General features: G+C 30.8%; 2 protein-coding genes across 2 annotated transcripts in view; one reads left to right on the plus strand and one right to left on the minus strand.

Annotated features, from left to right (window-relative positions):
• LOC123695901 overlaps positions 1-5,139 on the minus strand; it is a 78,201-nt gene extending 73,062 nt beyond the window's left edge. Inside the window, exon 1 of the mRNA XM_045641856.1 lies at positions 4,993-5,139. The gene's annotated coding sequence lies outside the window, so the exon portion shown is untranslated. The remainder of the gene's footprint in view (positions 1-4,992) is intronic.
• A 6,593-nt stretch (positions 5,140-11,732) lies between these two features.
• LOC123695902 (apyrase) lies at positions 11,733-14,678 on the plus strand. Its single transcript, XM_045641857.1, has 4 exons — positions 11,733-12,507; positions 12,675-12,884; positions 13,904-14,137; positions 14,420-14,678. The coding sequence occupies exons 1-4, from the start codon at positions 11,971-11,973 to the stop codon at positions 14,621-14,623; spliced, it is 1,185 nt and encodes a 394-aa protein (XP_045497813.1). The 5' UTR covers positions 11,733-11,970; the 3' UTR covers positions 14,624-14,678.
• Positions 14,679-14,903: the final 225 nt, after the last annotated feature.

Here is a 14,903-nt window from a genome sequence, read left to right on the forward strand (position 1 = left end):
TGTTTAAACAAAACCAATTTAACATCAGAGATTACAGGCCATTCATTCGTAATAGTGCCCGGAAAAAATGGGAAGTTTTTATGAATGAAGTTCGCGTGATACGGAGTCACAATAATTTGGTCGCATTGTACTTCCACGCTGTAAGAGCTACGTATATGGTTAACAAATTACTTACTTTCATTCGATTAGTCGTGATTTGCTGTACTTTTTGCGCGCCGACCTTTGCGATGTTTAATTATTTAAACTGTTCGTGATTGTTGTGTGATGTTCAAGCGGAAGTAATTACAACTTCGCCAATCGTATAGAAATGCTTAACGTCAGCTGGTTTCCATTTGTCATGGTGTATACCAGATTGATGTCTACATTGTTGGATTATAATTTCTCTTATTTTGTTTGTAATTGGAATGATGGTGTTTCACGCTTCACTTTGTGATGAAAAAGAATTAAAAAGTAATTAAACTATTTTTTTCATACCAGCATTTATATTTATAGACACGCATAACCATACTTTTACGTTAGGTACCTAAGCTATTTAAATTATAATTATTTATAATTACTTTTATACGTAACACCCCGCAAGTACTGAAACTATTTAAGTTGCTTGAAATTAGATTTATGATATTAAAAAGCAATAGATTACTAATGCTTAATTTATATTATGGATGGATTCGGATTTCAAAGATTCAATCACGTCCGCTACACTCAGCAACAACTTTCGAGTCATTATATCACTTAAATACCTTATTACAATGCAGTAAAAGCCTTTTTCCTTCACTGACCACGGCATTGCCGTTCTGCACCAAAAAATTGCTAAAGCACTCCTAAGAATGCTAATGTAATTAGACATCTGAAAGCCATCGGAATATTGAGAAGGTATCTAATTACAATTCTTACGGAGCTATATTATATAACGATAAATCTCATGTATATCAAGTATCATTCTAGTGTTACTTTGGCACATTTTATCACACCTGTCACTAAATAATTTTAATTAGTATTAGGCAATCAATTTATATTTGTCTTTAGCAAACGTTATTTTTACGAACCAAGTCGGGCGTTAACTCCGAAGCATATACAAGATACAAACTTGCTCTCTATTTTTAGCCTTATCACGAAGAAGAAAATATGTTAATTATAACACTAGCTGTGCCCCGCGATTTCACCCGCGGGCAAAACAACTGGCAAATACTTTCATCCCCTGTTTTAACCCTTTAACAAATACTATCCCAAAATATATTATATAATATAAATAATAATATAATGTGCCCAACATAAAATGAAAATCATTGAATGTGCAAATTACAATATGTATGAAGCAATAGTCTTCTAAAAAATAGTTACAAAGATAGAAATAAAATTCAATTTGTTTAGCGTTATGGTGAAGCAAGTTTTATATTTGAGCGCATGTTCTCTATAAAAGAAAATGAAGCCTATGAGCATTGAGAATCCTATTCATCATATTCATTGCTTATAAATTAATAAAACACTAATTTATCAATATGAATGAGTTTTTAATAAGAACTTACTGTTCTCTACCTTCGGGATATTAATTTCCTAAAACAAATGCAAATTGCATGATATAATTGATTCTTATAAAGGAAAATAAAATAAGTTTACAGGATGGAAGAAATAACGAGTATTTAATTATTTGATCTCTTATTTACAACCACAATTTAAGCATCTTTAAATATATCTTGCTGTATGATCATCATAATATGAAAAACGCCTTTTCTTCTGGGATTAAGTTTTCGCTTTTCAGAAATAACCACAAACCAAGATAATCAAAGTAAAATTAAATGCCACATAAAGTTTCCTATATGCGAAAATGTCGCATTTCAATTTCAATGACTTCCTGAACCATAAAATCTATTTATCACCAGCCGGCAATTTTCTCCCAGTCTGTTATTACGCCGTGATACGGTTTTGCACGGACTAGAGATATCTTCACCGTTAGTTTATGGAAGAAAAGAAATAACCGATCTGAAAATCCTGAAAGAGTTTTTTTTTTTGTATAAATTTTTAGTTTTATTTTGTTTGAATATAAAGTTTTATTTTGTTTTTACTTTTTAGAACTCGGTCTTACGAGTAGGTACTACGTCAATTTTATTTTATGATTTATTTTAAGTAGGTAATAAAGAAAGGATATTTACTTAGACTATAATAATATTCTAGTATTTTATAATATTTAAGAGATGTTATAATTTAACATAATTTAACAATTTTGTTAATGTACCTAGGTATGTAACTTACGTAATAAAAGCTGCTCAATATTCTCATATTATCAATTCAAGACAAGAGAGCATATTTGCGATTCATTGAAAATTACATTTTTTGTTTTATAATAGGGATGGGATGAGATGTTCCAGATGGGATTGCACATATTAGGTATGCAATTTTAAGATATAAATATAGTACCTACGTGCATCAAATTAAATTGTTCATAGGTAAGCATATTATAATTTAATGGTTGCGACAGATTTTCTCGATATTATCTAAAAATGTACGTTACACTTACACAGCGTTATGTTTCATTAAAAAAATAACGGACGCCAATTACCTTAATGCTTTGCTTTGATCTCGAATTAAGTTCATTCTTTGTAATATCTTTAATCCGTGTACAAACTGTTTTAGCCAGCAGCTAAATACGCTAACGGTTACAACTTAAATATATAATATAAGCTTATATACTAATCATTATCACATTAAAGCGTCAATAACACCATAACACCATTCCGATAAAATTGACAATACATTAAATTCGATTAAACGAAAATATGAAATGTATTATTCCATATTCACGTTACCGTTTTGTCGATAATCGATTAACAAATCGTTTTACGCATATTTCCGTGAAAGTTTGTCGGTGCAAGTGACGTAGAAAGTGATTATTCGGGGACGCATCCGATTTGTGTGACACATTATTGGATGGATCGATTTTTAATAAAGCATTTTCTCGCGTGTCTAATCTCAATGAAGTGTCGTATCGAATCGGCGCTAATAGCAACACAAATGCCTATCGATATAGGAAAACGAATTAGATAATCTCGGCCCATTTCAAGTCAGTATTGTACAGCGTTTGCTGATAGAATTAAAATTTAATTTGTGGTTGAAGATGCAAGACGTGCGGTTGCTGATCTTGGAAGTAGACTAGTTATGAATTTGTTTATGAAGTATTCATATGCGAAAGGAATTTCTATGAGCTTAAAGAATTTTACTTCGGTATGTATTATATCCATTATTTCTGTACGCGTAATGTGGAATGGTATTTCTTTATGATTTACCTGTTTACATTTAAATACTATAGTTGAACCTACTGTTTTTATGAGGACAAAATACCTATGGTAACTACATTAAACATACTTAGTAGGTATTAAATACGAAAGCAGAGACGCAACGTTATTTCGGGAATTAAAGATTAGAAATAGGTAAATAACATTTCAAGATGAAGAAATCCTACTTTCACAACATAAAAACTTCTTTTTACATAAGTAAAATAGATCTTTTCTCAACTTTGACTCTGAACTTGTTTGAGTAACTAGTACAACAGCTGCAATAGTGTTTATTTTTTTTTTCACGGGTCAATTATTATGAGCCAGCTTAGACAACCAGATAGAGAAGAATAAATTGTTATGGCTTGAAGTTGGATGTTTTTACTTAAAAATTTACACGAAATTTTATTGGATACGATTTGACAAAGTTTTAATTGAAATAATAAAGTAAAATAAATTGTGACTAATCTTGGTCACCGTAAATTTGCATTCATCATTAATGTATTCATTTGCATTTTGGTTCTTCCTTATATGGTATAATATCTATTATATTATAGTATAATTTTCTTTTAATATTTATCAACACATAAATAAGAAGTAATTCACCCATCTAATCTATACTAATATTATAAAGCCGAAGAGTTTGTTTGTTTGTTTGTTTGTTTGAACGCGCTAATCTCGGGAACTACTGGCCTGATTTGAAAAATTCTCTCGGTGTTAGATAGGTAGCCCATTTATCGAGGAAGGCTATATTTCATCACGCTACGGGCAACAGGAGTGGAGCCACGGAGGTGAAACCGCGCGGAGCAGCTAGTTAAACTATAAAATTCACTGAATATAAAAATATCCATTATTTAATAATACTTGAGCAAAAGCGAATCTAAGATATTCGAAAGGCGAGCTCTTAACTCTGAAGAAATTTATTGTAAAGTCTGCTTATTTGCATTCGCAGCATATACGTTTTTACTTGGATTGCAGGCGTTTATCTCTAATTGCGCATATAATATCGGTTCAAGTTAGGTGAGGCCGTGTTCCGGATTACTACTGAATAAACTTGGCCAATAATTCTCAGACTCCGATATGCTAAATAAGGCGTTTCGGAATGAGATGAAATGCAGATTCCCTGAAACACGCTCGGAGTACAGTTTCAATTTACGTGGTTTGCTTTTTAAATGTTTAAGATTTTGTGTTAGCAAAACGGACAGTATTGATAAGATGGAAAATTGGATTAGATTTATGATAGTAAGACGTTAAGTGCAAAATTAAAATTAATGTTTGCTCATGCCATAATTTTGTTTGTTTATTATTTTATGAAATCTCTCGTTTATAGAGAGTACAGTAGGTATATAGGTAGGTTAATACTTAGATATAATATTATGTTCTGTTTTATTATTATAGCTATGCTATAGTATTAGAATAATTGCATTTGTGAAATTTATTTTACGTACCTTACGTGATAATATTTTTGATATTTTATGATTAATGATAGTACCTACCTAATTATGCATTTGCATTTATATAAGCAAAAAAATATGTAAAAATTGATTTTGGATTTAATGGTTATATTTTAATTTATGCTTTGATTATTTATTTATATGCTTTGTTTTTATTATAAAAAGATAGCATTTATATTGCATTGTTTTTTTTTATTAGGTACTTATTCAAATTATCTAAAATTATTCACACCTTTTTATTTTTTTCAGAAATAAAACTTTTTACTTACCGATGATCAAGGCCGCAAACACGAAAAATAAAAGAGAAGAAAAAAATGAAACACAATTCGAAATTCAAATTCACTGACACAAGACACGGATGCGTAGTCTGCGTGTGAGCGCAACGTTCGCGCGCACGTTTACGTACTCGCGATTCGAGTGGCGCGCCGCGTGCAATGCGCGCGTTTATACGTTGACAAGGGGTGCATACACTTTCGCTGAGACTTCATTTCGGGGTTGGGATCAGCACCTGTGCCCTAAGGCGGAGGGCAGATGTATTGTCTAATGTCAATCTTGACGTGCTAAAAGACCAATGGCAATTATGGTGCGACAGTAATAGCTAATTACGTGCGTTAACTAATAACCGTAATAACTTATGTTTATATGCGAAGAAATATATTGCTCTGAGACTATAAGGAAGTTGGCGAAAGTGTGATGATTACAAATATCTATGAAATATTAGCAGTAAGTAGATTAAGGTAAATAGAACACAAAAATGTATAAGTAGTCGTGCCAAAAGTAAAAGTTGAAGATAGGAATAGGATATTACGAAATATTTTTAAGCCTAGAATACCTACCTGAAGGTAGGTATGTAGGATTTCTGAAACCTTAATTTGCTATGTTCAGATTAGTTTAATTACTATCAACTGAAAGCATTAAACCAACCTCTTAAACTATCAATAACTATAAATATATATGTACATTGTACCTATACATTCATATTGTACTGATATGATACTATTATAACAGCTATGCACTGCAGCAAAATGTTAAAATTGTTTTTATCATAGCAAATGTAACTTTTATGCTTTATAAGCATGATGTACATATTTAAACTAATTGGGTAATAACGAAAAAAAGTGAGACGTTTAAAAAATACAAGCACACTTACATTCTGTATGATATTTGTTCATTGTTTTACAGCTATACAATAACGACATGTCAAGCAGATAAGGATGTTATTTGTAAAAACAACTTGCGAATTAGTTTGAAGATTAAGGAGATACTCGAAATTGGCTTGACTACAGTTTCAATAGGGTTAAGTAAATAATCGACTATTACTAATCTTTTGACTCTATTCATCTTAGGTATGAGTACAATGCTAAAAATGTATTTTAATGTATGTGAAGATGTTTACACTTTTTTCATGCAGAAACTTATTTGCATTCTTATTTGTCATGGTTTTTTTTGACCAGCTTGTCAAAGAACTTTTTGATGATTTTCTATAAATAGGACTTTACCAGTGAAAACTCATATAATAACTACTTAGGTATCAAAAACCACCTCAGTTTATACGTTACGTAGGTACGTTATTTATTGAGTCTAGATTAGGATATCATTCATCTAACATATACCTACCTATTACTTTTTTGAAGACTTGAAGGAGCAATGTACAATATCCCATACATGATCACAATCGAATAAAGATAGATTTGATAAGGTAAACTATTCTGCAGGCAATCTAGATACTAGTCAAAACATTATTAGCTAATAATGTAAACATTTATTGGGATTATATTGTTTTGCATCCGGCTTTAACCATTATAAACCCATATATACAATTAAGTGCATGTTTCTTCAGATGTTTATAACATACTTGGTGCTATAAAAATAATAGCATTGTTAGAAATTTAAGATCGTATCAGCGAGATGAAACGCCATACATAGTCTACTTTAGAAATGAGAAGGCTTTTAACTTTTTGTGTTACTTATCGGATCTAAATTAACGTAATTTCTTAATTAGAGCATAATTCAGTGCGTGTATTAATTCGTACGTAATGCACGCACTTAATATTAATAATTGAATGAAACTATATTTTTTGAAAACAGCGTAAATAAATACGGGCTAATTAGAAAGTAAAAAGTTTATCATATTTTTATATTAAGTAATTATTTAAGCCTTCCACGCGATTTATTTTGGGAAGATATATTCAAAAATTATGCAGCATATTATGGAGCGTTTTATATGGTGAAATACATGTCTTATCATGAACATTTTATCATATTATACCATGTTCACGTTTAAAGTTTATAATCCTTATCCTAACATAATATGTGTAGTAGGTATCTACCTAATTCTTCTTCTTCTTCTTTTTTCCAAATGGCAACTCCCGATCCCAGTGAGGACGGATTCTGCCAATGTCAAGTTTTGGACGGATGGTCAGTACCTACGTATAGGTATGTTAATGCTCATGTTAAGCGTACTCTGTGCTGAGGAAAAATCACGGTTGAGATGATTCACTTTTTATTTACTCATAGACTTCTTACATGGAGCTGAATAACCTGACAAAGAACATAATATCTAATTATTCACTGCCTACTTAGAATTTTGATATATTAATATAATTATTGTAGGTATTTTGAGCATACATATTTGCTTTTCGGACTGGTCTGAGGACCGAGGATAACAAAGTCTTAACCACTGCGCTACCATGCTGCTCGAGCTCTATATGAACAAAAGTTACGAATTAAGTAGGTACTTGAATCTTTGAACTTTTAATTTACCTAATATTATTTTTGTGTATAAGATTACATTTAATCAATTTGATATCTAATTCAATTACAGCGGGCTGTCAGTCAGGTATGAAATGGTTCTCATCATTATAGGGATAAAGACCCATAATTACGTGGCGTTAAGTTACCTATACAGAACATAAAGTCCCTTTTTATCTGCACTGCTTAATAAAGTGGTAGCAATTTATGATTTATATAATTGATATCTCATTAAAGTAGCATTTAATTAAATTTTATAAGTACTTTAACATAACTTGATAAATTAATGTTATGAAGTTAGTGAAATTAAGGGATGAGTCAAAGCAGATTTTAATAATTTATCTATTACTATAAATATTAAATATTTATTATATGTAATTCAGTTTATTCAACAATTACGTTGAACTATATCGGTCAGGCGATATCACGATTTATTACCCATCCTTGATTTTAATTCAAATCTTTCCAAGTAGGTACTCGATATTATTTGTAAAAACAAAACAGTATCGTAGCTATGTAAATTTCCGCCCCTTTCCACTTAGTAGTTCAAAACACAAATATGACTTACGAAAAGATAAAACAAAGACTTGTACTCGTTTGACCGAGACGAAATCTCACCCCATCTAGACCAAATATTTATTTTTGTCACGCGCTCACTCCAAATTTGTTTGTTAAAATGCAAGTAGGATCGTAGAATCGATCAGATAGCTCTGGGTCATCGAGATATATAGTATTAAAGTAGATAGTGAATTGCTTTTTATTAGAAGTAGGCAACCAACAGTATCATTCGATCGTCAGCTACACCGAATTCAGATATCATACTTAATTTTGAAATGTCCCAAATTTATAGAAAATTGCAATCTCCGAGACATGCGACAAAATAATAATTCGATTTTATAAGTACGTTCAACTTATATTATTCGTTACCGAATTGATACGATCCATTTGAAACTGAATTTGACGAGGGAGATCGTTGAAAATCAAAATATATGACTATAATTATTAATGACTATTAATTCTATAATATAAAAGAGAGAACGGAAAAGCAATCCATATTTTTTATGGTTTCGTATGAAAAAATATAAATAAATAAACATTAAAGGAAAATATTGTAAGATATTAAACGCTTACGTACATGTTTAAATGCTGGTTGTAATAAAATGTTATAGGGTCTTCCATCGCGTATTACTCTATTACACAGTATATTTTAGTATATTTTTTTATTTTTACCAATGTTAGTTTCAAAAAGACAAGATAGGTAAAGAAATGCACAAAAATTGTGATCATTTCCTCACAATAGGTACCGATTTTGAGGAAACGATCATTTAAAATACCTACGCATAAAGGTACAGTACGCGTCACGTAAAAAGAACGCTGGATGAAAGTGATGGGGTGTGTTTGCGCATGGATCGAGTTTTGCACGTAAGCTATGTGCCGATTATTTTATTTTTGAACTAGGCTCGCGAATCGTGGCTTCGCAACTAAGTACCTATTTGTTATTCTTATACCACCTCATATCACCAAATATACTGATAAATCGCCAATGCGCAGCTTAACCGTCAGCGTTCTTTTTACATGACGCGACCTGTATTACATGCTAAAAGTAATAAAGTGCGTAATCACACCTCTGACCACAAACAGCAGACTACTAATAGACAATAGAACATTAAATATTTAATAGCAAAAAATCTTGTTCAAATCTCACTGGTGAATTAGTGTAAATTATACAATGATCAATAAAATTACGAGTCATGATTACGCTTATATTATGTAGGCTAAAAATTGCAAATTGATCTCTTATTATTTTGCTACTCTTCCATTTAATTTTCACTTTCATTTAGAATCGCATTAGATTCAATTAGAACACTATTATCACCTCTTTGTTCTTATTACATAGACACAAATTCGCCAATTCGAAAGTAGACAGAACCACAGACGAAATATTTTTTTTATTTCTTTGAATTTATTGTTTTGATCTTGATGAAAGTTTCTCCTGATGATAATGATGAAAGCCTCATGGGTATACATTAAAATAAATGGTTTAATTTGACAAAAAATACTTTTGACCTTTTGAAAAGTAAAGTGCATAATGACATAGGTTTGTTAATAAATTCCGATTCAGTAAGGAATGTAAAGTGTATTTACTTAAGTTAAACAACTTGTTGTTATATTACTATTTTATTCTCATTAATGATGATAACAATAATAATGATAGCTGTTATAAGCTAAATGCTTAAGGTTGATAAATTGTAAACGTCTTTCAGGGTACAAATAATCCGAACTTGAGTTTGGTATCAGAAATGAGGGTATATGCGAAATAATAACACAATGCAATCGTAACAATACTGCCTATGAGCCGACAGAACCAAATACAACCCAAATCACAGCATACTGGTCTTTGGTTGGGTTCCTTTTTCTTCACGCTTGTTTTTCCGACCGATAAATTTTGACGTCTGTTAGAAAAAAACGAAAAACTTTGCTAGAGTGAGAGCAGTTACAGTTTTGTAGAGAATATATTAATATCTCTACAAAACTTTAACTGCATATTAAAGCTTTAACTGTAAATAAATATAAATTTTTATCTTATTTGTAGTTGTTTTAGTTGCAAACAAATAATACAATATATTCATTTGTACGTCTCCGACTCTTTTTCAACAAGAATAATGCTCATTGCCGATCGTAAAAATGTCTCACCACCTAGGTACTTACCTACTTGTTAAATAAAAATACGGCAATTAACATTAGGAACGAGATATTCAATAACTATTAATTTAAACTGGGAGATCTTACCAGGTGGCTAACTTTTACGTATGTCGTGTTTATTGTAAGTTGTAAGGCTTCTATTTATACACATTTTACTTTTTATAGAAGCAGTCAGAGTAAAATATAAGATCCTAAGTAGGTATATTAGGATGAAGCTGCTAATAAAAATAAATAGTTCTCACAATAAAATCTTCTGCTTTGCTTCTGTGCTGATCATCGAATTAGCTTTGTATTAACCAAGTCCCATCAGCCATGTATCTAAAAATTAGTTATATACATTATACTATTTTTAAAAATAAAGGAATGTATTTCATTCAGCAAAATTTGTTATCTTCAGCATTTAAAATTGGTATTTTTCTCCATAGCCCATAGAAAATTTCCATTCTGTTTACATTTATGAAAATAGTAAAGTGGTAAGCTGATGATTACAAAGAATAAATAAATCGAAAGCAAATGTTGATATATATGAAAAGCATCAATATTCGAATGGGTTATTTATATGTCAGGTTTGGATGCATTTATTTTAGCGCATTCGCTTCGCTTCGGTTTTAAAGTGCAAAGATGGCTTATGCGTTTATACAAGGTTTATACAACTACTGCGAGAATAAATTTGGGAGTTGTACTTACTTTTGACGCATATCGTATCGGATATTGTATGAAACGTAATTAATATTTGCTAAATATAATATGAAACAGAAAAATATTATTAGTACAACAATGAATGCATAAAATTCTAAGTACCAGAGAACGTTAGTAAATTGACCATGCATCTCGATTTCTAATTTTTTTAAACTATTTTGCTTCCTATAATTTGAGTATCGTGTCAATAACCACGTCACTATTATAATAAGCGTTTAAGGTTTATTGAAAATTCATAAAAAGTTTAATGTACGCCTTTTGCTGACCCTAAATGCTAAAATATAATAAATGGCAGTTAGAAGTGCTTAGAGGTTTACCCATGGTTTACAACTTAGATTACAAAATTACAACAACTTTTTTGCATCATTTCAAAAAAATGAGAAATGCGGATAAAGAGCAGAACTAAAATCCAATAAAATATCCTAAGGAAGTCTGAAATTGTGTAGGTACTGTATATTAATTTGAAAAGAGCTGTATAAGCATGATTTTTTCCATTGCAATAAAATATATAATATGGAGTAGCAAATAGCAATTACATGGCTACATGCGGCTTCGCATGCGTGATCAAAGGAAAGGATTTACGAAGATCTCATGGAGATCTTTTACTGCCACTTTACTGCAGTCGAAACGAAAACAAAAAATTAGTATAAGTACATATTATATAACTACTGGTCCTAATTTTGTATGTTTCTATACTATATATTACTTTTATTAGCAATAAACAGTCAACATTACAATTTTATAATATCTGTTAATTTGACATATCAAAAAGGATAGGTGCTATGATGATGATGATGACGCCAATAATTATTAAGAATCCTCAATGTCAAAATATATGTCAGCCGTCAGCCGTCAATCGTCATTCACATTCAGTCAGATTGTAATACAATATGTCATAAATTATGTTCAAGTTTTGGTGTAATATCATTAAGTAAAAGAAATTTCCACGTTTCGTAAAATTATAACACGATAATAAATATGTCGTGTATATTACCACTATTTTATAATTCATCTTTATTTAACTAGTCATTTATTAGTTTTTACATTGAATCGCGAGTGATCTTTACAATGAATTAATTCGTTATTGATACGTTATGTATGATTATTACGAATTTGAAGAACGTAAAATGCGTGGTCTTCGTGATTGGCGCAAGGCGCTTCGGACTCCTGCCACATATAGAGTAGGAAATACAGTGAGATTACAACCTCAGTTTGTGTTGCTTATAATTTTATTAGGAGTATTTTTGTTAGTGTTATTTTATTATAATTGGTGGACAAGTGACCATTCGCACTCTTTGAATCGGTGGACTAAGATTTCACGTCCATACAATGCCACTTACCCACTTTCGCCTGTTGTACATTCCGGAGATACATTTACGTTTAGGATAGGAATAGTGGCTGATTTGGATACGAATTCTAAAAGCAATACGAAGGCTCACACGTACAATAGTTACCTGAAGAGAGGGTTATTAACTTATAACCCTGTGAAGAAGTATGTGACTGTTTCTTGGGACACAATCCCGGCAACACTGCTTTCATCAACATATTCACACAAGGGCCGTGGAATGGAGTTGTCAGAATTGATTGTGTATGATGGAAGATTGCTCACCTTTGATGATAGATCAGGAATGGTAAGTAGAACTTAATGATAAACCTTCTTTTGTACAAGTTATTCAAGTTTGAAACTCATTTAAAGTAGGTAGTTATATTTTATTAGACAAATATCAACTTAACAATTAAAAGTTTTTTATATCTTTTCAAAATAATACAATTATTTAAATAATTTACTATTTCACAGATCTTTGAAATAGCAAACAACAAAATAGTGCCATGGGTGATATTATCTGACGGCAATGGTTACAACGAGAAGGGTTTTAAATCTGAATGGGCGACAATCAAAGATGAAATCCTTTATGTTGGGTCTATGGGTAAAGAGTGGACCACGGCCAGCGGAGAGTTCCAAACATATGACCCTATGTGGGTTAAAGCTATCAATATACATGGAGAGGTATTTATATCTCTAATAATGTTAAAAAGTTTAAGAATTTTGGTTGAACACATTCATCTCAAACTGAAAAGTTATTGTAGTATATGAATTAGGGATGTAATAATACCGATACCGATATATCGGCCGATATAATCGGCAAGCCGATATATCGGTATCGCCGATAATAAAACAACCGATACCGATATCAAACAATTCAAAAAACCGCGCCCAATGAACTATGCGGGAGGCCGCCCGCGCGTGCGCACTTTGTTTGCTGAAAAAACTCTACCAATAGTAAAGTTTAATTAGGTACTGATTGTATGTGTATTAATTAAAGTTTAACTGACTTTGTAAAATAATAATACTAAAATAAATGGTTTTGTTGTTTTTTGATTTGGCATTTTTATTTAAAATAATATGATTAACAGTTGAGTCTCTGTTAAATGTTGGTAACTTTTTATGCATAATTCACTATTTATTTTTCTACAAAGCCATCGATATTGGTATCGGTATCGTATCGGCAAAATCATGTATCGTTACATCCCTAATATTAATTATCATGGAATATTTCACTGCTACACTGCACATGAACATGATCAGTGTAGCATTGAAATATTTCTTCACAAGCGGGATGAAAATTTTGTTTTAATGATTGTTTGAATGAAGTTTTGGTTATGAATGAATGAATGATTATGAATGTATGGTTATGTAGTTGTCATAAATATAATTATGTATAGATAAGATTAATTTTATATTCTAAGAAATAAGTTATCTAGAAGAAACTATGATAAACCTTTTAATAGCTCTTATCAATCAGTTGTGTTTTAATACATAGGAAGAGATTTAAAAAAACTAAATGTGTTGATAGTTATCTAGGTGGTAGTAAAATGTTTTAAATATGTATGGATATGAATATTATGTTAAAAAGACTGATTTTCTGTAGTTGTTATTAATGATCAAAGTCCTGTAGTTTGCCTATAATATTTATTTGTAAATGCCACAGTGCAACAACAAACAGTAAGCAAAATTACACATTTCAGGTACAGCATCTAAGCTGGGTGCACCAATATAAAGCAGTAAGACGATCAATAGGCATAGACTGGCCGGGCTACATGATCCATGAGTCAGGTGTGTGGTCACCAATTAACGAGAAGTGGTACTTCTTGCCGAGGCGATGTAGTCACGAACCGTACAATGAAACTAAAGACGAAGTTATGGGGTGCAATTATTTGATCACTGCGGATAATAATTTTAGCAAAATTAAAGCAGTGCAGGTTAGTTCTTGCAAATAATAAATTAATGTATGAAATACACTTTCAAATTTATTATAGCGTTAATTTTTACGTAGTACAAATTTGAGTAATTTTCATGAATTTCACCAAAATAGAACTTGGGGATAGAGATTTTGGTTTCAAAAATTAACTAAATGGGAATGATAACAAGGATTAATAAAAAAAAAATTATGACTTTAATTTTTTTTTATAAAGTCTTCTTAATTTCATTATTTTATTTTCAAAAAAACAACTAAATTTTTTATTGTCATTGTATATTTTCAGATAACAAAACTCCAGCCGAAACATGGTTTCTCTTCATTCAAGTTTATTCCTGGATCAAAAGATGAAGCCATTGTCGCTTTAAAAACTACAGAGTTTGAAGGAAAAACAGCCACATACATAACTGCATTTACAATAGATGGGCGAACGTTATTAGAAGATACACTAGTTGAAAACCTCAAATATGAAGGCATTGAGTTTATATGATGTCAATTTAGTTCAAATGTGTAAATATGTAAAATACATTACTTTTATTTACCGACATGTGGTTTTCTTTTGTTCTATATGTGGATCAATGTTATGTAATTCGGTTTATCGGTTTTAATAATTGTTCAAGGTTCCAGAGGCTATTATAGTGATGGAATTTTTAACAAATAGGCATAGTTACCTTTTAATAGTCATTAGATACCTTGCTTATGCTATGTAAGTAATTTAATGGCTTATAATTTTATAACCATTCAATAATTTATATTATTATCTGTGGTAT

The sequence above is a fragment of the Colias croceus genome, chromosome 11, assembly GCF_905220415.1.
Source record: "Colias croceus chromosome 11, ilColCroc2.1".
In the NCBI taxonomy this organism is placed as follows: Eukaryota; Metazoa; Arthropoda; class Insecta; order Lepidoptera; family Pieridae; genus Colias; species Colias croceus.

Bases quoted from the DNA above. Each gene is read 5' to 3' on its own strand.
- LOC123695902 (XM_045641857.1), top strand. From the start codon at position 11,971: ATGTATGATTATTACGAATTTGAAGAACGTAAAATGCGTGGTCTTCGT. The intron at 12,508-12,674 runs GTAAGTAGAACT...ACTATTTCACAG, and splicing joins TTGATGATAGATCAGGAATG to ATCTTTGAAATAGCAAACAA. The intron at 12,885-13,903 runs GTATTTATATCT...TACACATTTCAG, and splicing joins CTATCAATATACATGGAGAG to GTACAGCATCTAAGCTGGGT.